At 26.5% G+C, this 25,180-nt stretch overlaps 1 protein-coding gene across 5 annotated transcripts in view; it reads left to right on the forward strand.

Moving 5' to 3' along the window:
• LOC122511358 (optomotor-blind protein-like) overlaps positions 1–24,221 on the forward strand; it is a 158,163-nt gene extending 133,942 nt beyond the window's left edge. For 4 of the 5 annotated variants that reach the window (XM_043626539.1, XM_043626538.1, XM_043626536.1 and 1 more), the window contains exons 6-7: positions 2,479–2,555; positions 20,634–24,221. In XM_043626539.1, coding sequence (XP_043482474.1) covers positions 2,479–2,555; positions 20,634–21,435 — 879 coding nt within the window. In that variant the 3' untranslated portion in view covers positions 21,436–24,221. The remainder of the gene's footprint in view (positions 1–2,478; positions 2,556–20,633) is intronic. The other variant, XM_043626537.1, reaches the window with a different exon arrangement.
• The last annotated feature ends 959 nt before the right edge of the window (positions 24,222–25,180 follow it).

Consider the following 25,180-nt stretch of genomic DNA (forward strand, 5'->3'; position numbering starts at 1 on the left):
CATTTTTTTCCTTTCACAAAATTATAAATCGAGAGTTAGTAGTTAAAATTTCGAATTTCTGAAAATAAACTATTTCTCTCGGAAAGATGTAAAAAGTAATAAAAAAATTTTCTTTTATAGTGTGATTGCAACACGTGTACGGACAATTGCTCCTTCATTCATATAGCGAAACTATCCGGAATCATAATCTATCTACAGAATCACGTGGTGCTTTATAGTCGTGTGCTAATTAATATCTGTTAATTCTCTCTCTCTCGCTCTCTCGCTTTTTCTTTGATAAAAGATCCTCTTATTTCGGGAAATCAGTACGCGTTCTCAGTACACACATTATTTCTGGTAGATTTAAAGACGCGCGCGTCACTTCTGCGCGGATATCGTTCGCCAAATCGTCATCATCGTAAAGGCATGGCTTTGTTCGATTTTTTTTTCTTTTTGCCCTTTGATTCTTCTCTATTTAATTATCTCTCACGAAACGCGACGCTAGTGGGCCAGATTACATCAGGGATTCGTGACGGGATTGAAATAAAACTCAACGCAATTTAGATAAAAGACAACCACCTCTTGTTCTTCCGCTCTGTATTTTATAAGAAAGAAGTCATTCTTAATACCCGACTGATAAGATTTTTCGAAATATGTATTTATATGAATTAGTATAAATTCTTGAGGCGAATTTCAAAAATTTACAATTTTCAATGTTTAATTCTCGATTCAATTCTTCGACTATAGTTTGAAATTTATGTAATTTACCAAAATTTTAATTTTTCATTTCGTTCAAATTCGACTCATATTTAAGTGTATGAATTAATTAGGTATTTTTAAAAAAATATTTCTTCTGGTTTTTGGGTCGAAAAATATTTTCGAAATGATTCTTCTTGAACTTTTTTTCACTCGATTTCTTATTTCTGAAAATAATTAAAATTTTAAATAATTAAATTCTGTAACAACTTTCTTAATTTCTTTAATTACACTTAACTTGGAAAAGATTTTAGATAAAAATAGTTGTTCAGAAATATTTTTAAAATGCTTAGCCTTGAATTCTAATTAAATTTTTTTTCACTTGATTTTAATTTCTAAAAATGATTAAATTTATTGTAAATTACTACTTTTCAAATTAAATTAGCAAATAAGGTTACCAAATGTTATATTTTTAAACATAAACCTTGATTCTTTAATAATTTCAGATTCAAAATTTAAAAAATTACTTATTAACAAATTAATTATTATTATTTATTAATTTCAAAAAATTTAATAAAATTTTTTGCAAGAATTCAATGATTGTCATAAATAATAACAATTTTCATAAGAATTCAATTATTTTCGAAAATTTTAATAAAATTCTTCTCAAGATTTCAATTATGTTTATAAATAATTAAATTTTTCGTAGGAATTTAATTATTTTCATAAACAATAAAATTTCTGTTATAAATTCAAATATTTTCGAAAATTGAAATAAAATTCTTCTCAAGATTTCAATTATTTTTATAAATAATCCAATTTTTAGTAGGAATTCAATTATTTTCGAAAAATTTTCTAAAATTCTTCTCAAGATTTCAATTATGTTTATAAATAATCTAATTTTTCGTATGAATTTAATTATTTTCATAAACAATAAAATTTCTGTTATAAATTCAAATATTTTCGAAAATTAAAATAAAATTCTTCTCAAGATTTCAATTATTTTTATAAATAATCCAATTTTTAATAGGAATTTAATTATTTTCATAAATAATAAAATTCTTCTCCAAAATTTAATTATTTTCAAAAATTTTAATAGAATTCTACGAAAGAATTCAATTATTTCCAATAGTTAAGGAATTTCTTGCAGAAACTCAATTATTTTCAAAAGTAATACAATATTTTTGTGGAAGAATTTTATTATTTTCATAAATAATAAAATTCTTTGCGAGAATTCAATTATTTTTAGAAGTAATACAATTTTTTGTAAGAATTCAATTATTTTCAAAAATCTTAATAACATTCTTTGGAAGAATTCAATTATTGTCATAAATAATAAAATTCTTTGCGAGAATTCAATTATTTTCAATATCATTATAAAAAAATAATCCAAGTATCCAAAATTAAATTTCCGAAAGAAAATTTTAATTGCTGTGAAGAAATTAGTAATAATTAAAAAATCATTTTAAAAAATTATTTAATTTAATTTTTAAATACTTTTATCTAATATTCTAAAAAAATAAGGTTTCTGAAAAATTTTAGTTCAATTTCAGAAACGTTTAAATTTAAAATTTCGTTTAAGAATTGATGTTTAGAAAAATTTTATTCAAAATTCTAAAGAATTAGTTTTTTAAAATATTTTTCTTCTATTTTCGGAAAGATAATTGAATTTTTAAAAAACAAGTAATTGAAATTTTTTAAATAATCGAAAATATTTAATTCTAAATTCTAAAATGCATGCAATTCTTATTGAATTGAAAATAATAATTGAATCTAACTGAAAATTTCTTTCTACTTTTCTAGATCACACAATTGAAGATCGACAACAATCCATTTGCGAAAGGATTCAGAGATACGGGAGCGGGTAAACGAGAGAAAAAGTGAGTGTCGCTTTCAAAATTTATGGAAATTATTATCAATAATAATAAAAAGCTGATTGATACACATAGTGTGGAAGTATTTTACAATAGAGTTTTTAAGACTTGAGGAAGACCCATGAATAATGGGGTGATTTTATTTTTTTTATTGGACTCTTAATAGGGATTCACCCCTTATGTAGAAGCTGAGAGTTGGTTCATGAGGCTCATTTGCACCCCGGACTTTGCTTAGGCGGACGCATCCATTTGTATTCAATATTGCAAGTTTATGAGCTTATGTCAGGTTCCCCTCGGGGCCATTGTTGCCACCAATGAAACCCATTTCAATTTCATTGAGCGCAGGGTGAAAACTCAAGTGGATTTTGATGATGTTATGTTAGTATGCATAGAATCCGTCCGCTATAATGCTCCTCGCGTTTTATTTGACGCGATACATCAATTCTTTACTCGACTTATCAAATTATTTCGATCCATTATTATATTTAAACGCTATATTTCTCTCCTGTCAATTAATGACTTGTAATAACTATTCGTTATAATATTTTCCAAAAGAATTCACTTATCTTCTAAAATTTTAATAAAATTCTTCCTAAAAATTATCGATGGAATTATTGCCCTTTCTTAACTTATTGAAAAGTTGCACTTTTTATTGAAATCGATATTTATTTATATTTAGCTAATTTTATCGATAAAATAATTTCATTTTTTGTTAAAACTAATCGAGAAGTTACTTTTTTTTGTTAACTTATTAAAAAGTTTGTTAATTTGTCGAATTATTGACTAACAATTAAAAAGGTAAATTATCGAAGAAGTTATATAGACAATACAACTTTCAATAAAGCGCATCAATAAGTTTGAATTTGAAACTTGTTAATTTAATTATTTTCCGGATATTGGGACGAAAAAAGTTTGATAGGTCGCAATGAATATTCGCTAAAATTAATTATTATAGTTGAAATTTCCAGTGTTTCGAAAAATTGGAAATTGGAAATAGAAAACAAATTAATTTTCAAACGCAATGTAATTAAGATTTCCATTTATTATTATTTTGTAAATTAAACAATTTTATGTTTTCAATAATAAACATTAAATTCTTTAAATGATTACAGATTCAAAATTTAAAGAATTCACTTATTAAGTGTACATAATATTAAATATTCTTGTTTATTATTATTCAAAAATTTTAATAAAATTTTTCGCAAGAAATTCATTATTCTCATAAATAATAATATTGTTTAGAGCAATTCAATTATTTTCAATACAATTTTAATAAAAATATTAATCAATACAATTATTTTTAAAAATTATAGAAAGTGAATTTATCTTCTTAATATTTTTAAAAATGTTAATTAAATTCGATTATTTTTAAAAAATTTAATATAAATTCAATTATTTTAAAGAATTTTAATTAAAAACTTGCCAAGAATTGAATTATGTATTTTCAATACAATTTTAATTACATTTCTTTGAAAGAATTCAACTATTTTCATAAATAATATAATTCTTTACAAGATTAAAATATTTTCATAAATAATAAAATTCTTTAAAGGTATTCAATTATTTTCATAGATAATAAAATGTTACGGACGAATTCAATTATTTTCAAGAGTTTGAATAAAAATTCAATTATTTTCAACAATTCTAAAAAAATTCTTTTAAGAAAATCATTATTTTCAAAATTTTTAATAAAATTCCTTCAAAAAATTCAGATAAAATTCTTCGAAACAATTAAATTATTTTTATGAATTGTAAAATTCTCTGCACGAATTCAATTATTTTCTTAAATATTAAAATTCTTCAAAGGAATTCAATTATTTTTATAAATAATAAAATGTTTCGAAGGAATTCAATTATTTTCAATACAATTTTAATAAAATTTCACGAAAGAATACAATTATTTTTAAAAAAATTAATTAAATTCGATTATTTTCAAAAATTTTAATATAAATTCAATTATTTTCCACAATTGTGAAGAAAATCTTTTTAAAAAATTATTATTTTCAAAATTTTTAATAAAATCCCATCAAAAAATTCAATTATTTTCAATAGAATTCAATTATTTTCAATAAAATTCAATTATTTTCAAGAGTTTTAATAAAAACTCAATTATTTTCAACAATTCTGATAAAATTCTTCTAAACAATTCAATTATTTTTAAAATTTATAAAATTCTTGACAAGAATTCAATTATTTTTATAAATAATAAAATTCTTCTGAAAAATTCAATTATTTTCAATACAATTTTAATAAAATTTCTATAGGAAAAATTTTAATTATATTCAAGATAATTTTAATAAAATTTCTCTAACAGGTTCAATTATTTTTAAAAATTTTAATAAAATTCTTTCACGAATTCTTGTAATTTTCAATTATTTTCAATTAAAATTATTTTTAAAAAATACTTAATTTTGACGAAATTTAATGAAATTATTAAAAAAAATGTAATTATTTACAAGAAAAATCACTAATTAGATACAAAATAATAAAAACGATTATTTTAAAAATTTAAAAGAAAATCTGTATAAAATTCAATTACTTTCAAAATTTTCAGTAAAAATTATTTTAAAAAAACTCCATTATTTTCAGGAAAATTGAAATAAATTCTTCAAAACAATTTAATTATTTTAAAGAATTTTAATAAAAATGCCGCCAAGAATTCAATGATTTTCAGTAGGTACATCAAAAATTTAATTATTTCTGAAAATAATTGAATTCTTAAATAGAATTTTATTAAAACTTTTTTAAATAATTAAATCTCTGCGAAAAAATTTATTATTTCTGCAAATAATTGAATTTTTGAGATGAATTTTAAGAAAATTGTATTTAAAATAATTGAATTTCTGAGGGAAATGTAGATACTATTTATTGATATAATTGAATTCTTACGAAGAATTTAAAAATAATTTAATTTTCCCTGCAGGGAAAATTAAATTGGAATTCAAGTAAAATTGTATTTAAAATGATTGAATTCCAGCGAATATTTTATTATTTATAGAAATAATTGAATAAAAATTTTCAGTAAAAATTATTAAACAGATTATCGGGATAAAACGATTATTAATATATTGATTTTGATGAAATTGAAAATTTTTCCTTATTTTTCTAGAAATATCGATGGAAATGAGAGGAGAGAAAAATTGACTCAAACCGATAAGAATCAATGATGGAAAATTGAGAAAAGTGGTTGTGTAACGGCCGGACTGGATAAAGAAGAGAGTTAATCGAGAAAATATGCAAAGCAGTGTGCGTCGTGGCGTTGCCTAATTAGAATAAGGGTTAGTTTCGGCTTATGGTTTTGGTTAAGGGTGGTCGAAGCCACCAGGAAGCGAGATATATATACACCAAGAGGCTGTCGAGAGGGGCGAGGTTGGAACATAGCCAATCATCGGATTAGCATACTGATGCTCAGGGGCGTCGCTGTCGTTAAGTCGGGGGTGGGAACGCTACTTGGTGGCTTTGAATTTCATATTATAGCAACAGCCCTTAACGCGCAAGTCTCTTTTGTCTTCCTCAAAAAAAAAGAGCCCCGTTATCTCTTCTTCTGCAAAAAAGAAAAAAAGAAAAAAAATTAATTATCAAAATTACTCATTAATGAAAAGAATATTAATTTCGCCTATCATATACTCATGATTTATGTAATAATATATTTTCTTTATCTCTCATTGCTGTAATTGAAAATGATGTCAGAGTGTACTGCTTTCAATTTGCATTAATTACGAAACGGAGCGAGTTTTATAATATCGATATAATAGAATCTATATGTGTTTAATTTTTTTTATCGGTACGTTTGAAATATTTTTACTCATAAAATCTTGGTATTTATTTCGCCAGCAACGGGTCAATGAAATTTATTGATGCAGCGCGAATCGTGCGCTCATGAGCAGTCGGACAGGTGTTTGAAACTCTATAGCTTGGTAATTACGTCTACAGAAATATATACATATAAAGCTGGTTTAATAAAATTTCAACTCTAATTAGTTCAGTGGTGTAACGAGAATGCAGGTGCAATTTCATCAAGAAAGTGTTTTTCACACAAGAGTTATATTTATGTGGAAGGATTTTCAGGAGATAAACAAATATGTTTCTTTTTTATTGCCACTGGCATTTATCTTATCGAAGCATCGTCGACACTTGTTTTCAAATTAAATATTTCTTTTCATTATTTCAAATTTCTTGCGAGTAGAAATTTCGATTAGGATTTCTTCTCGATTACTTTCTATATGGAAAACTCGGGAAAGGCGTGGCGTTTTAATTCTTCAGGGTTGCCACAGGTCAGGGAATTCAGGAAAAAATCAGGGAAAGTAGAATTGCTCAGAGAAACCAGGGAAAAGTCAGGGATTTTTATTAAAAGTACTGTAAATGATTAAATTTTTAGAATTCATATAAAAATTCTGAATTTTTGTGACTTTTTTGTTTGCCTCATAAAAACTACATATGATATTACCACGAATTCTAATATATTAATATATAATATAATTATCTTGATAAATAACAAAATTATTTCCGAAATTTCAATTATTTTGAGGCATTTTAATCAAATTCTTTGAAAAATTCAATTATTTTCATAAATACCAATATTCATCACAAGAATTAAATTATTTTTAGAAGTAATAAACATCTTAGCAAAAAATCAATTATTTTCAAAAATATTAAAAAATTCTCGTCAAAAATTCCAATTTTCTTTATAAATAACAAAATTCTTCTCCAAATTTCAATTATTTTCAAAAGTAATAAAACTCTTTGCAGAAATTCAATTATGTTCAAAAATTTTTAAAAATTCTTGCAAAAATTTCAATTTTCTTTATAAATAACAAAATTCTTCTCCGAAATTCAATTATTTACAGAATTTTTAATAAAATTCTTTGCTAAATTCAATTATTTTCATAAATATCAATATTTATTACAAGAATTCAATTGTTTTTAAAAATAATAAACATCTTAGCAGAAATTTAATTATTTAAAAAAATTTTTTTAAATTCTTGTAAAAATTTCAATTTTTTTATAAATAAAAAAATTCTTCTCCAAATTTCAATTATTTTCAAAAGTAATAAAACTCTTCGCAGAAATTCAATTATGTTCAAAAATTTTTAAAAATTCTTGTAAAAATTTCAATTTTCTTTATAAATAACAAAATTCTTCTCCGAAATTCAATTATTTACAGAATTTTTAATAAAATTCTTTGCAAAATTTAATTATTTTCATAAATATCAATATTTATTACAAGAATTCAATTATTTTTAAAAATAAAAAAAATCTTAGCAGAAATTTAATTATTTAAAAAAAATTTTTTAAATTCTTGTAAAAATTTCAATTTTTTTATAAATAACAAAATTCTTCTCCAAAATTCAATTATTTTCAAAACTAATAAAATTCTTCGCAGAAATTCAATTATGTTCAAAAATTTTTTAAAATTTCAATTTTCTTTATAAATAACAAATTTTTTCTCCGAAATTCAATTATTTTCAGGATTTTTAATACAATTCTTTGCAAAATTTAATTATTTTCATAAATAATACAAATTTTTTCCAAATTTCTTCGCAATAATTCAATTATTTTTAAAAATAATAAAATTCCTTTTATGAATTCAATTTTTTTGAAAAATGTTAATAAAATTCTTTTCATGAATTCAATTATTTTCATAAATAATACATTTTTTTGTAGGAATTCAATTATTTTCATAAATAAAAAAAAATTCTTCTCCAAAATTCAATTATTTTCAAAAATTTTAGTAAAATTCTTGGCAAAATTTCATTTATTTTCAAAAATTGTCTTTCAATCAATGATTTTCAATATCTACTATTTTAATAAAATTTTCCAAAAGAATTCAATTATTTAAATAAAAAATGTTTTAATAAAATTTTACGCAAACATTTAATTATTTTAAATAATAAAAATTTCATAGGAACTCTATTATTTACAAATTTTTTATAAATTTCTTTTCAATAATTCAATTATTTTCATAAATATAATAAAATTTTTTACATGGATTTAATTATTTTTATAAATAATAAAACTCATAGCAGAATTTCAATTATTTTTAAATTACAATTTTAATGGAATTCCTCGAAAAAAATGTAATTATTCTTTAAAGTTTTATTAAAATTCGTTGAAAGAATTTAACTGTTTAAAAAGTTTGTTGATTTTTGTATTTAAATAATTAAATTCCAATAGAATTTTCTAATAAAAAATAAAAAATTGATTTAAAAAGAATTTCGCAGTTAAAATTTTAGATAATTGAATATTAAAACCGCAATATAGTGTGAATTTTTAGAAATAATTGATTTAAAGAAGAATTTTAGTTAAAAATTATTTTTTTAACTAATTATTATTATTATTATTATTATTATTATTATTAATTTTTATAATTGAATAATTTTGAAGAAGTTGAAGTAAAAAAGTTAAAAAAAAAGTTATAGGAGAAAACATGAAGAAGTCGATCATTCCGAGTCTTCGACTCGGAATGATCGATATCTTCATGTTTTATAATACAAAAAAAGAAAAAAAGAAAATATTCTGCAAAGTTATTGAAATTTAAATGTTTTGAAGAATTTTAATTTCTATGCAAAAATAATAATAATTAAATATTTATTTTAAAAAAATTGTTGTTTTCGAATAAATTTACATTTAAAGAAATTCGCAATTGTAGTAGAACATTTTTTTGAGTATCTAATAATTTTAAGAGTAAATCAAGAATATTCTTTTAGAGTCAGGGAAACAGTGAAAATTTTTTCTCGAAATCGGGGAAAAACGAAACTTAATTTTTGTCAACCCTGAATTTTCTTTATCTCTCTCTCTCCGTACTTTATTTTCCCTCGTGGGAATTTTTTTTTTTTTTTTTTTTTTGAGGAAAAAAGAACCCTTGAAATCGTTTGAGGTTTGGAAAAAGTTGGTCGAAGGCCTTTTTCGCGCAGGGGATCGTGGAGACGTTTTTCTCGTTCGAGCTGCGATTCTCGGCTCTGTAATTTAAAATGCAGACGGGAAGCTGCGGAAGAGAATTCGCACTCTAGTTGTAACCCCTGACATTACCTAATCCAAGGTCGACTCGCTTGAGGGAAGGGAGGAGATCACTTTGAACGGACCGATTCTCGTCTTTGTCGGGACTAAATGTACGGGCAAATGGAGAGAGATGGCGAAAAGCGGACCCTGAGGGTGTTGTAAGGGATTGGGAAGGGTGAAATGTTGCTGTAGAATCGAAGGGCTGATTATAATTCCGTGCAACGAAGGGACAACATCGCGACGATGACACTAAATAGTCGAGTGAATTCGCGTCGTCATTTCAAAGAGAACCCACACACACACACACTTTCTCTCTTTTTCTTTCTCTCTCACTCTCTCGCTGGCTCGTTCATTCCTCGAGTTCATTTTAATTCCAGACTAATTAAGTGTACCTCAAATGCCCCTACGCAGCGAATTTCAAGCAAAAGACGATTAGCAGGTGCGAAAGGGCGATTTTCTAATTCGACCCATCAACAATTTATGCGAATCGTCAAAAGAAAACGACACTAATCTCTCTTAATCCCCCCAAGTGGTATTTTTCTCTCTTTGCTTCTTCTCATTCTCGAATAAGAAACTATTTCCCCTAAAATTAAAATTCAACCGAATCGTTGCAAAAAAAATAATTTTCACTAAATAGAGAAAAAAAGGGAAAGAAGCAAAAGAAAAAAATGAAATGAGAAGAAATACGAAATCGTTGCAAAAAAAAATATTTTTCACCAAATACAGAAGAAGAAAAGGGAAAAAAGCGAAAAGAAGCAAAAACAGCAAAGAAGAAGCAAAAGTGAAGAAATACTAAGGAAAAATTCTCCAAGTCGAGAGGAGAAACTGCAACGCGACAAACACATATATGCGCAATTGAAGAAAAGTGATTAATTGCAATTAAAAGTTGAAAAAAGTGGTTTTCATTACTTTTGGTTAAAGAGATTTTTTTCACGCGATGACCAGTTAAAGAAAATGTACAGAGAGACCTACTTATGTGTAAATTCTTTACTGTCTATGGAACTATTGATTTAACGCATAGCACCGAGAACTTGTGACGGAAACAGGGAAGTGTGTTCTTGTTGTGTATACGATCCGAGTTAGTCACTGTATTGGTGTACTGATCGCATTACATGGTATTAGTGACTGGTAAGCTGCTCATAGTCTCCAACGCGGCTTTGGTTGAGACCTACACAAAGCTTTATGTATTTACAAGGGTTGAAGAGGTTGGAATCACAGATTTAAAAGTGACCTTAATTGGTCCTCGCGGAAACAACTTTCGTCTATATTTGTACATAAACTCTCATTATCTATGCGTTGAAATTAAGCCAACTGGTGTGTTCCTTTCATCTGAATTCACTACTGAAACTACACCTTTTCCATATAATAACATCCTCCTTTTCATCTGAAATTTCATATATTATTAGTTTTTTTTATCTTTTCAGGGAAAAAAATTTTTTTTTTAATTTTTGGAACATTATGAAATTATTTTTTTAACTTTTCGGGGGAAAAAACAATTAAAAAAAAAATTTTTGAACTTTGTGAAATACTAGCAAATGACAGGAGCGCGGAACGCGGTATTCCATTTATTATTATTTTGTAAAATAAAAAATTTTATATTTTTAAGAATAAATATCAATTTTTGAATGAATACAGATTCAAAATTTAAAAAATTCACTTATTTAGTAAATAATATTAAATATTCTTGTTTATTATTATTCAAAACTTTTAATAAATTCAATTATCTTGAATACAATTTTAATAAACTTTCTCAAAAGAATATAGAATTATTTTTTAAAAATATTAATTAAATTCAATTATTTTCAAGAATTTTAATATAAATTCAATTATTTTCGCCAATTTTGAAGAAAATTAAAAAAAAATTATTACTTTCAAAATTTTTAATAAAATCCCTTTAAAAAATTCAATTATTTTCAAATAAAATTCAGAAAAAATTTTTCTAAAAATCCTCCGCAAGAATTCAATTATTTTCATAAATAAACAATAAAATTCTTCGCAAAATTAAAATATTTTCAAAAATAATAAAATTCTTTAAAGGTATTCAATTATTTTCATAAATAATAAAATGTTTCGGACGAATTCAATTATTTTCAAGAGTTTTAATAAAAATTCAATTATTTTCAACAATTGTAAAAAAAATTCTTTTAAGAAAATCATAATTTTCAAAATTTTTAAGAAAATTCCTTTAAAAAATTCAATTATTTTCAACAAAATTCAGAAAAAATTCTTTGAAATAATTCAATTATTTTCATACATTTTATTATTATTTTATGCAAAGGAATTCAATTATTTTTATAAATAATAAAATGATTCGGAGGAATTCAATTATTTTCAAGAGTTTTAATAAAAATTCAATTATTTTCAACAGTTCTGATAAAATTCTTCTAAACAATTCAATTATTTTTATAAATTGTAAAATTCTTGGCAAGAATTCAATTATTTTTGTAAATAATAAAATTCTTCTGAGAAATTCAATTATTTTTAAAAATTGTAGTAAAATTTTTCTAAACAATTCAATTGTTCTCAAAAGTTTTTTTTAATAAAATTCTTTGTAAATTTCAATTATTTTAAAAATTTTCAATTAAAATGTTTAAAAAAAAACTACATTATTTTCAAGAAATTGAAAGAAATTTTGCAAAAAAAAATTTAATTATTTACGAGAACTCTAATAAAGTTGTTAAAAAGAATTTAATTTTCTATGAATAATTTTCATATAATTTAATATGAAAATTATTAATTACAATTAATAATAAACACGATTATTTTAAAAGCTTAAAAGAAAATCTTTATAAAATTCAATTACTTTCAAAATTTTCAGTAAAAATTATTTTTAAAAAACTCCATTATTTTCCGGAAAATTGAAATAAATTCTTCAAAACAATTCAATTATTTTAAAGAATTTTAATAAAAATCTTGTCAAGAATCAAATTATTTTCAATAAAATTTTAATTACATTATCTCGAAAGAATTTAATTACTCAAAATAAATGTTGATAAAATTCTTGAAATGATTTCATTTATTTTCGAATTTTTTGATTAATACTTTACAAGAATTCAATGATTTTCAGTACAGAGCAATTCCACGGGAAGTGATCTGAAGAATTTTCGATGATTTTAGCAATATTAATAATACTTACTGAATTTGTTCCCTCATATACATGGAATAAAAATGTATAAAAGTTTTTTCAAAATTTTCAAAATTTTTTGAGTTACCGCTTACTCAAAATTTTGGTCGGTTTTTCAAAAAAGGCACATAACTTTTTTCTTTGTTAACCGATTAAGATAATTTTTTTTGGAAAATACTCATAATAAGAAGCACTTTAAAGAAAAAAATAAAAAGAAAAAAAAAAATTTTTTTTTGCCCGAAAAAATTTTAAAGGGTCATTCCATTATATTTCACCTAAAGTCGTTGCGGCCTATTTTCAGAAAAACATAATATTTTGTAAAAATGATTTTTAATATCAGCACAATCCATTTTTGGCAAATTTTTTATAAAATTATTCGTATTTGCTTTCGAATTTTAATTTTTAAGTGGAGGTGCAGGGAAAAAAGGTTATTTTGACAGCTCTGAAAATTTAATAAAAAAACACAAAAATAATTTAGATAGTATAAATGTTTTGATTGAAATTTAATCACAATAGTCCAATTTACTTATATAAATTGATTGCTATGTAAAAAAGTCCAAAATATTAGATGAAAATTGATTTTTAATCTTATCTGTCAAATGCCAAAATTCACCATATTTTTATTATATTTTTCTAGAAAGTTTGTAAATATTTAAAAATTTATTACTACTTAATATTAAGTACTTTCAAAGTACTTTCATATCATGAGTTGACTTTTTAATATTATGGTGTAGAAATATGAAAAATGTTACCTTGAATATTGAACTTTCCAGGATTTTCGGTGATTTTGAACACTTGTAACTCTTCAGGTGCAAAATAAAAAAATCCAATTTTTCTCCTTATACTTAAATTAGACCCTGTTTTCCATTCTGTCAAATTTTGGCGATGGATTTCGAACTATTTTATAGTTTTATTCAGTTTAGAAAATCAGCTTCGAAAAACGAAATTGAAGGTTAAAATGCAAGTAGTTCTACGAAACTGAAGTTAGTTGTCTTAATAGCCATTTATTTATTTAAATTAAAATTTTAGTCTGCAAATAAGATTTAAACATTAAAATTCATAATTATTTTTTAAAAATATTATTTCTAAAATATATTTAAATATTTCGGTTTTTAATAGATTAAAAGATTGAAATAATTTTTAACTTAAATGGCTATGGTTTTCTAATATTATTTTTTTGTAAAAAAACATGTGAAAAGATAAGATAATTTTTATTTTTTATTAATGAAACAATGTGTTGTTTTTTAAATAACCTTATTGATGGTTATGTCACAAATGTACATTTAGTACAAAAGCATTTAATTTTCTAAAGTGTTATTTTAATTATTAAAAATGCAGTGTTCTGTAGGTGTTTATTTTAAAGAATCATGCAAAAGTGAAAAAGAACTGATTCAACAAATGATAAAAGATAAATACAACGAATCTGAAGAACTGATTTTAAAATTAAGAACCTTTGATGGAATTACCACAATTTGTGAGAAACATGAATATAAATATTTTCATCATTATTCCCAAACATTTGGACGACAATGTTGTGACCCTTTTAATTCACACAAGATACTTATTAAAAAAGGTTTACGGAAGATAACTTTAGATTATGCGGAAATGAACAATTTTATGAAATTGATACCTGGTTTGAGTATTTGTTCAAATTGTAGAATAAAAGTAGGTGACATGAAAATTAAAAAGGCGGCTGAACTCGATACAATTAATGATCCTACATTTGTACCTCCCAATGGTAATATATTTAAATTTTGTATTATTGTAAATAATTTATTTCTGCATTATTTGTGTAGTATCTGTTACGCTTAATTAAATTGTCTATATATGAACGTTTTAATTCAATAACTCGTTTGCTTAGTCATTCATTGTTTTATTGTATATTGAATTTATAGAAAGCTCAAAAGATGAAGCTCTGATAATGTTAGGATTGCAACCAAATAAAATAAGGAAATTGAATTGTGTTCAAAGGCAACGCATAGTTGAAAAAGCTTTAACTGAATCATCAAAATCATTGGCCGATGAATTAAATGACTCGTTTAATTTTCAAATTGAAACTCCAAATTCCGAAGATATTTTATGGGCTCAAAGTTATAGGACATTGATTGAAGAGTTAAAAGAAAAAATTAAATTTTCAGATAAGATTGCAGATAAAATTAAAATTTTAAGCTTAGCTCCAAAGTTTTGGCCAATAGAAAAAATGTGTAAAGAATTTAATGTTTCTGAATATGTCGCAAAAAAAGCTAGAAATTTAACAGAATCGCACGGGATTTTGCCAGAAGTTATTTATAAATGTCGAGAAGGTATTGATGATTCGTTGAGAAAAGAAATAATCGATTTTTACGAAAAAGATGAGTACAGTAGAATGTGCCCGGGAGCCAAAGATTACGTTTCCATTAGAAATGAATTCGGAAAAAAGGAAAAGAAACAGAAACGCTTAGTTCTATTTAATCTAAAGGAATTATATTCATTCTTCAAGGAAAAAAAGCCAGATGTAAAATTAGGCTTCTCGAAATTTGCTGAATTAAGGCCAAAGTGGTGTGTCCTAGCAGGTCCTAAAGGCACTCATAATGTGTGTGTGTGCATAAGTCATGAAAATTTGAAGCTGCGGATGGCTTTATTAAAACCTGAGGACTCATTAACAAATTTATTAAAAATTGGCGTTTGTGACATTCGTAGGGAAGACTGTATGATGGGAAATTGCGAAAAATGTCCTGGATTCGATGAAATAAATGATATTGTTGAAGCGAAAATGGAAGAAGGATCGACTGTTCAATATAAACAATGGGTTCATGTTGATAGATCAGACTTGATTCCAGTTACTGAATCTCGAAATGAATTTATATTATCACTGATAGAGAATTTAGAGTCAATTAAAGAACATCATTTTGTTTTTAAAAAACAAGAGGAATACTTAAATAAATTAAAAGAAAATCTTCCTCCAAATGAAATGATTGTGCTTTTGGATTTCGCCCAAAATTATACATTTGTTGTCCAGGATGAAATACAATCTAGACATTGGGTTAACGATCAGGCCACCCTCCATCCATTTGTCTTTTATTTTCGAGAAAATGAAGAGTTAAAAGCGTTAAATTTTTGCGTACTTTCGGATTGTAAGGAACACTCAGCCTCTACTGTTCACACATTTCAAATGAAAGTTATTGAAGAGGTGAAACTCATTTTCCCTAACGTAAATTGTTTTCATTATTTTTCTGATGGGGCTCCTACCCAATACAAAAATAAAAAAAACTTGAGTAACTTAACCCATCATTTCGAAGATTTTGGAATATCAGCATCGTGGAATTTTTTCGCTACTGCCCACGGGAAAAGTCCCTGCGATGGCGTAGGTGGCACAGTGAAGCGCCTCGTCAGAACTGCAAGTCTAAAAGCAATTAATGGAAACTCCACTATTTTGACTGTTGATGAAATGTTTGAATATTGCAAAACGCATATTTTGGGTATCCACTTCGTAAAAGTCGACGCAGGTGAAGTAAAAAGAATTAAAAGACATCTCAATCGTCGATACAACTCGATGAAAACTATTCCAGGAACACGTAGCCATCATTGCTACATTCCCCTTTCGACATCGAAACTCAGAATGAAGAAAATTTCTGAATCGGAAGAATTTGAAGACATTTCTTTCCTTGATTTGTAAAAAATAAAATATTTGCTATAGCAATTTAATCCATAAAATCTGAAAATAAAAATCGTTTATATTTCATCGTATGTAAAAATTAAAAAAATTAAAATTTGTTATTATTTGCTCCTCACAATTACGTTCTAATCAATTTTTTAAATAAAATTTACCCTGAAGTAATTTTTTTTAATAGCCATTCATAAAACTTTTTATTGAAGAATAAAATATTTAAAATCAAAATTTTATTTACTAAGCATTTTTTAATACTATATATAATTGAAATATTTAAATATATTTTAGAAATAATATTTTTAAAAAATAATTATGAATTTTAATGTTTAAATCTTATTTGCAGACTAAAATTTTAATTTAAATAAATAAATGGCTATTAAGACAACTAACTTCAGTTTCGTAGAACTACTTGCATTTTAACCTTCAATTTCGTTTTTCGAAGCTGATTTTCTAAACTGAATAAAACTATAAAATAGTTCGAAATCCATCGCCAAAATTTGACAGAATGGAAAACAGGGTCTAATTTAAGTATAAGGAGAAAAATTGGATTTTTTTATTTTGCACCTGAGGAGTTACAAGTGTTCAAAATCACCGAAAATCCTGGAAAGTTCAATATTCAAGGTAACATTTTTCATATTTCTACACCATAATATTAAAAAGTCAACTCATGATATGAAAGTACTTTGAAAGTACTTAATATTAAGTAGTAATAAATTTTTAAATATTTACAAACTTTCTAGAAAAATATAATAAAAATATGGTGAATTTTGGCATTTGACAGATAAGATTAAAAATCAATTTTCATCTAATATTTTGGACTTTTTTACATAGCAATCAATTTATATAAGTAAATTGGACTATTGTGATTAAATTTCAATCAAAACATTTATACTATCTAAATTATTTTTGTGTTTTTTTATTAAATTTTCAGAGCTGTCAAAATAACCTTTTTTCCCTGCACCTCCACTTAAAAATTAAAATTCGAAAGCAAATACGAATAATTTTATAAAAAATTTGCCAAAAATGGATTGTGCTGATATTAAAAATCATTTTTACAAAATATTATGTTTTTCTGAAAATAGGCCGCAACGACTTTAGGTGAAATATAATGGAATGACCCTAAAAAAATTTTTTGAATCAAAATTTTGAAAAAAATACCTCTTCGATTTGAAATTTTTTTTTTTGTAGTTATTGTCTATAAAGTCAAGAATCCTTCCTATAAATTTAATTATGGGACAACAATAACTTTACGAGAAAAAAAATAAAATGTCCAGCGCGGCATGCCGGGACTCGTGCATGTATTCGCTTATGGCGGCGCAAGTATCGTTCCAAATCACTCTACAAGTCACAATTTTTTGCCAAAACGATTTTTCTTTTTTTCTAAATCTTCGTAATTAAGTCTTCTATCGATCTCTCGAGCCCGGTTTTGAAATTTTGTTTTTAAACATTTTTTTAATAACAATAAATTTTAAAAAAATCATAAAATCGTAAACTATATTTTTTTCAGCTTCAATCATTCAGAAAATTAATCAAAAAACCTATTAAAAGAATGTTTGAGTGTTTCTGATGTATAACAAAAGTATACCAATTTATTAAATTGTTTAAACAATTAATTGTTATTTCTTTCCTAAACTGTACTTAAGGTTAGAAATTTCTAGTTTTTTCTCTATTGTTACAATTTTTCATGAGTAAAACATCTACTGATGATAAGAAAGAAAAAATTATTTATTATAAAACTGTTTAGCCAATGAATTGTTGCCATTTTTTTATAAATTGCACTTAAGGCTAAAGTTTCTAGTTTTTTCAAAGTACAATTCATTAAAAAATAGAAAACTATAAATTAAATAATAAGTTTCTAGTTTTAAGTTCAGTAAATTGAAAACTTTACAAAAAATAAATTGTTTAAACAAAAAAAAAATGCACAATTAAAAAAAACTAGAAGTTTCTAACCCTAAGTACAGTTTAGGAAAGAAATAACAATTAATTGTTTAAACAATTTAATAAATTGGTATACTTTTGTTATACATCAGAAACACTCAAACATTCTTTTAATAGGTTTTTTGATTAATTTTCTGAATGATTGAAGCTGAAAAAAATATAGTTTACGATTTTATGATTTTTTTAAAATTTATTGTTATTAAAAAAATGTTTAAAAACAAAATTTCAAAACCGGGCTCGAGAGATCGATAGAAGACTTAATTACGAAGATTTAGAAAAAAAGAAAAATCGTTTTGGCAAAAAATTGTGACTTGTAGAGTGATTTGGAACGATACTTGCGCCGCCATAAGCGAATACATGCACGAGTCCCGGCATGCCGCGCTGGACATTTTATTTTTTTTCTCGTAAAGTTATTGTTGTCCCATAATTAAATTTATAGGAAGGATTCTTGACTTTATAGACAATAACTACAAAAAAAAAAATTTCAAATCGAAGAGGTATTTTTTTCAAAATTTTGATTCAAAAAATTTTTTTAAAATTTTTTCGGGCAAAAAAAAATTTTTTTTTTTCTTTTTATTTTTTTCTTTAAAGTGCTTCTTATTATGAGTATTTTCCAAAAAAAATTATCTTAATCGGTTAACAAAGAAAAAAGTTATGTGCCTTTTTTGAAAAACCGACCAAAATTTTGAGTAAGCGGTAACTCAAAAAATTTTGAAAATTTTGAAAAAACTTTTATACATTTTTATTCCATGTATATGAGGGAACAAATTCAGTAAGTATTATTAATATTGCTAAAATCATCGAAAATTCTTCAGATCACTTCCCGTGGAATTGCTCTACAATAATTTAAAAATTGAAAACATTTAAAATGCAATGAATATAGTTAATAAAAAATAAATTGAATATAGAAAAGAAACGAATAAATTTAATGTAGAAATTAAACGGAAAAATTAAAAAAATTAAAATATATAGAAATGAAAACAAAAAGAAGGGGACAAATTGTCTGAGCGGAATAAATAATTGATGAATCGGGCGTGAAAATGTTATTGAAGAAGCGTGTGATATATACTCGCAGAGAAAAGGCGCTGAGAAGGTGCAATTAAGATAATTAATTTAATACCTCGCACGTTACAGAGACTAGCTACTGGGTTTGCATAAATCCTCTCGTCATCAGGCGGTGAGTTATTGCTTTGTATGTACGTATGACAGACACTCTCCTCAAGCTTTCGAAGCGATTTAAACACATGTCTTTTCTTCAAGTATCTACTTATACCAGACGTCACTTTATATACATATATACACATATATATACTCTCTTCTTATATAAGACGATAAATGCTAAAACCCTTCGTCGAGTCTTTGAATCACTTTGCATTTATTATTAAAACTCAACTTGATTCCCTTCTCACGCTTTTCTGGAAAATTCTCGTCAATATCAACTGACGGCTGTTTGGCTATCAATATTCTTCTCGTCATTAAGAAATAATCGTCCCAGTTCTTCTCTCTCTCTCTCTCTTTCCCTTGCGCCCAGCAGAAATCTACAACATGAATTATTAATTAATCCTCTATTCATTCGAATAATTCAAAAAGGATATTTTTCAAATAATTATTTAATCGTTAGTATTTTTCGCCATTATTATTTGAAAATTAAGATTTTCCCGAAATTAGTAACTTCTAAGAATATTATTATTATTATTATAAAACAAGAATTATTTTTTTATTTTGATTATTATTTGCTTTTTTTTGTTTTTCTTTTGTATTTCCTTTTTTTTGAATATGAAACGAGATTTGATAGAAAAGTTGTGAATAAAATTGACTGATTATAAAACTTGCATTCTTTTTTCTAGTCTAAAAAGCAAAGAACGGTATTTAACTAATGCGGGATTTGTTTATGGTAATAAATTCGCTTTCTTTTCGATGGACTTCAAAGGAAAAGGACTCGACAACATTGTTAGAGTAAAAATTCTCGTTTAATGCGCTATCACGAGGCCCCGCATTTGTGTATGGATTGTAATTATTCCCGAGAAATATATACTTTCTAACTCTCTCTCCTACACACCGATTAGAGAAAACGAATATAATTAGCGATTCGAAAAAAATCAAATACGTATCAATCAGCAAAATAAAGTTGTATTTTTTTTCTATGCTTATAAAATATTTTTTCGATACTGAAACATTGTCGATCAAAAAAATATGTTGCGAAGCAACGTTTTTGTCTCAATTTAATATCTGCAGAAAAACGGGGACTTTTTTAATTTTAATTTTGTATTTTTTAATTTTGTGACTAATAGTAAAATGACTTTTAGTATCGGAAAAATATTTAATTTTAGCCAACTGTTTATTATTTCTTGCTAACTCTGAGTCGTTGTTGCAGAAGACAGGCGCTGTTGACGGTGTCAGGCGGAGGTTCTCGTTTGAGTTCTGGTGCTCCGGCGTCGCCCGAGAAGAGGCGATCATCGAATTCCGGCAATGATCTTATGGACGACGACGATAAACTCCTGGACGTTGTGGGACCGGACACGCCTCATCCGGCTCATCATCAGCGGGAGCGGGAGCACTCGCGAGAAAGGGACGATCGCAACAGTGAACGGGGGGAGGGTTCGGAGTCCTCAGGCTCTGAGAGTGGAGGAACCATGGGCCAGGCGGCGGCGTCCGAAGGTCCAAGGCCGGATGTCTCGGTGGGACCGCCACTCCATCCGCCCCTCTTGCCATACCTCTACCCCCCGGTGCCGGGTCTCTATCCCGGCCCGGGTCACCTGATACCACCAAATCCCCTCGGCCTCCATGGCGGCGTCACACCCGGCATGATCCTCAACGCCCAATTAGCGCTTGCCGCCTCTCACCATCCGGCGCTTTTTGCTCATTATCCACATCCGCTGGCGAGTCCTCTCCACCAATTGAAGGGCCATCGCTTCGCTCCCTACACACTCCCCGCCTCCTCCCACGGTTCTGCGTTCGAAACCGTCACACCGGGAAGTCGCACCCTCAGTCCAAGGTCGCCACCCCCGAGGCCTCCGACCAGGTCGCCAACGCCAGGCAGCGGCAGTCTCGTCTCGGCCACCGGCGAACTGAAATCAATCGAAAACATGGTCAATGGTCTGCAGGAGAAGCGACGGAGTCCCAGTCTCACGCCAGGACACAGGGGCGACACGGACGCTGGCGGGGGGAGTCCGTGACAGGAGAACGATCAAGTCACCAGTACAAATTCCGAGTTCCTCGACGATGAGGAGCGCAATCATTCGAATTCGGAGGATTCCCTAGAGCCGGACTCAACGTCCGAACCATCGTAGCCCCAACTTAGTCAAAACAATTTCCCCCCCCTAATGGAAATGTGACGTTAAAACTACAAAAAAAAAGTGCAATTTAACGAAGACAAGAAACTGACGGTAATCGTCGAAAAAACCCAGGTGTGTCCATGCGAGTGTAATAAGTCGGGAAATTTCCCAAAAACACTCCCAGGTCCCTTTGTAAATTTACTCGTCAAAAAAAAGAGTCGAATTCTACCTGCGAATACTTAGACATTAAGAGAATCTATAATATTGCAATATATAAGTGCACCTCCACTATTTGCAGTCCTTGTACATATGTACCCTAGTTGCATATATAAATACGACTATTCTCTGTATTAATTATTGAATATATTATTATATGGATTATTAGAGTCGTAAATCGCGTTCGCGAGTCAAAAAATTTATACATGAAACATTTTTTTCTATCCGGACGTCATTTTGGCAAAACATTCCTTTACGCACCCAAAATTTTCTTTAAACCACTAATCGCTCGAAATTAAGCTTTCTAGATAAAAAAAAACTTGACCAAAATTAGAATTCTTGTAAATTTTTAATTTTTATTTCCGATTCTGCTAAATTCTCTCCGACGGCGGAGGAAAAAACATAATTTCATAATCTTGATCTCTAAAATTTTCGTTTTTAACAAAAATCTCTCTTTTTTCTCTTCGGCAAAAAAAACGAATCAAGAAAAAAAAAAATTTCAAGATTTAAAATCTTTAAAGTGCATTGTTATTTCTAAAAGGAAAAAATTTTCTCTAAGAATATTGTACATTTCCGGATTTTTAAAAGAATACATTTTTCAAAAATGTAAAAAAGTTTATTATTTTCAAAAAAAAATCTCAAATCTCGCATTGAAAAGAAGGATCGAGTTTCAAGTCTCGTCATCAGTGTCGTCATGTGATAAAAAAAAGGCGAAAAGGAAGATTCTCGAACTATTTTGCAATTTTTTTTTCCAACTTCTTTCAGAGCGAATGCCAAATTCTTCGAATTTCAACAAATGTTCTTTAATTTTAAAAACCAACGTTTCTTAAAACAAAAAACTTTCAGTGTAAAAAAATATTTATAAAATAAAAAGTAATACCAAAGAACAAAAAAAAAATATTTTAAATTAAAGTACATTTATGTTTGAAAAAAAAAAATTTTCGTATTTGTTTGTAAAAAAAAAACTCCGTAAGAAATTTTGGTATCGCGATGAAGTTTTTGCATCACTCTTTGCAAATTGTATAAAAAGTAGAGGTTTCTAATAAATTATTGCAAATCATGTAATTGAAATTACATAATGCAATCTCAACTCACGTGAGTCTTTGAGAATACACATCATGAACAATCGGGGATTGTACTCGCAAAGATAAAAGAAAAAAAAATAATAAACTGTGCTTAAAAGCAGGATCAGAGAGTAAGTTAAATTTCAGATACAAAAAAAAACTATCATTTGTATGCGCCGAGGGGGTTTATTTACATAGATATAAATATATTATGATTTTCTTTTTATAGAAAATAGTGGTCTCGAAAAAACACAACGGCAAATACGGAAAGCTAGTAGTATCTAGGGATAGTCTGATTAGCTGCACCTCTCTATGTAATTCCTCGATATTATTTATTTAAAAAAAAATCAATTCAAACCACTATTTAGAAAAATTTATTTAACTCATTCATTCGTATACGAAAATTATGTATTTTTATTTAGAACTTACAAATTATATCTATCAGAGATTTTTAATTTAATTTTAACTTAAAAAAAAATTTAACACTTAAAATAAAACCAAAATTTGTTTAAAAAACATTTTTCTAATTTTTTCTAAAAAAAACATTCCTTGTCATGGTTTGAAAAACTCGTTGCTTCAAATCTTTCCTTCTTTTGTTCTTTGTTTACAAAAAGATTTGAAGCAAATAAACACGTCGCAAATGTAACGAAAGGAAAAATCATTCGAAATAAAATCGTCAAGGCTCGTGGAAATAGTTTCGCAATTTCCTTGCTGCAAAATTTGTAAATAAAAATTTCACTGCAGATTATATCTAAAAAAAAGATTTTTCATTTCGAAGACGTGATAATTAAAAACGATTTCTGGTTAGACTAGATTTCGTTTTTAGGTGCAGCTTTTTTTGTCACGTTTTCGTGTTTCGAACCGGGTAATTCGAAAATTTCGGCCCGTTTGCTAAATGTTGTAAATTAAAATTTATATACGTAAATATTAAATTTGTGAAAAAACCCATTAGAAACCGAGAGCGTGATTCTGAAAATATAAAACTCTATGACTGTCTTTTTAGTGCGAAAAATTAATATTTAAAGAAAAAAAAACGGTTTATACAATGTGACAAAAAAAAGAACACGATCAGCACAAAGAATAACTAGAATATTTGAAAATAAAGAAAAGAAAAAAAAAAAGAATTGGACCCAAGCTCAGGGCCTAATGATCGATTTTAACCGAGTCCTTTGTTTTTAAAAAAAATTTTGCTCAACTTTGTTAATTTCTTCCAAGAACATTAAAAGCGGCCCTGTGCTCGATAACAAAAAATAAAAAATATGGGCCCTTCGAAAAAGCAATAAGGCCTCTGAGGCCGCATCACTCCCTGAGAATATTCCTATCGCTTGTATGTAATTGTACACTCTGGCCCCCAAGCCCTCCAAAAATCCACATGATTAAAAATTATATATTAATTTAAAAATAAAATTGAGTATTTATTTCTCTTTCCTATCTTCCTATCCAAAATGTACTTTTTATCTTTTCAAAACAAAAACTTATGACAATCGAAAAAAAAAATATCTTTTAAAATAGAAATATAAATTATTATTCTCTTCTCGTTTGATTAAAAAAAAATATCAGTTTTATTCTATTTGTCAAAAATTCTTTTAGTATTTTTGATGACTCTCTATTGAAGAAAAAGCATAGAAAATTTTTTTTAAAAATTCAGAAAAAAATAATATAAGGAAAATTAATAATAAAATATTTACTTGGCTTCTCTGTGGAACTTGAGTAACTGATTAATTAGTGCGATCTCCTAACGACGTCGGAACTTTTGAAGTCATGCCATTTATAAATTTTTTCTTTTCATTTGTTCCGTTTGAAATTAAAAGAGAAGCATCGAATAGAATTATATTTTTAAATAGAGTCTCTCGTAATGCAACTAATTGCAAAGATTAGAATCCAAGAGATAATCTACTCTTCAATCCGACAGTAAATAATGCGCTAAAAGCTCCTTTAAATAAAGAATAATATTTCGAAATTTTTATTTTCTTTAAAAAACTTACACGCTTATACAATGAATTAAAAATTTATACAATTACTCGTTCTTATACTTTATCAAATGAAAATTCTTTTTATAAAATAGCAAAAGAAAAAAAGAAAAGAAAAATTTTATAAACGGAAAAAATAAAAAACTAAATAGAAATTCATTAAAGCCGATAATTAATAAAAATTGAGAACATTTTAAATAGATATTAGATTTGATGGTAATGCATTTAAATTATATTTTTTTTTATCATTTTTAATTGTTATTACTTTTCACGGCAATGATTTCTTCAGTGGTGAGAAATTCTGATTAACTCAAATTTAAATGTCGAACTAGACGATAAAGATTCCAATGTTCACGGTAAATGTAACTCAGTAATTGCAGGAAGGCAAATGAATAC

This window comes from Leptopilina heterotoma, unplaced genomic scaffold, assembly GCF_015476425.1.
Source record: "Leptopilina heterotoma isolate Lh14 unplaced genomic scaffold, ASM1547642v1 Lhet_81, whole genome shotgun sequence".
NCBI lineage: Eukaryota > Metazoa > Arthropoda > Insecta > Hymenoptera > Figitidae > Leptopilina > Leptopilina heterotoma.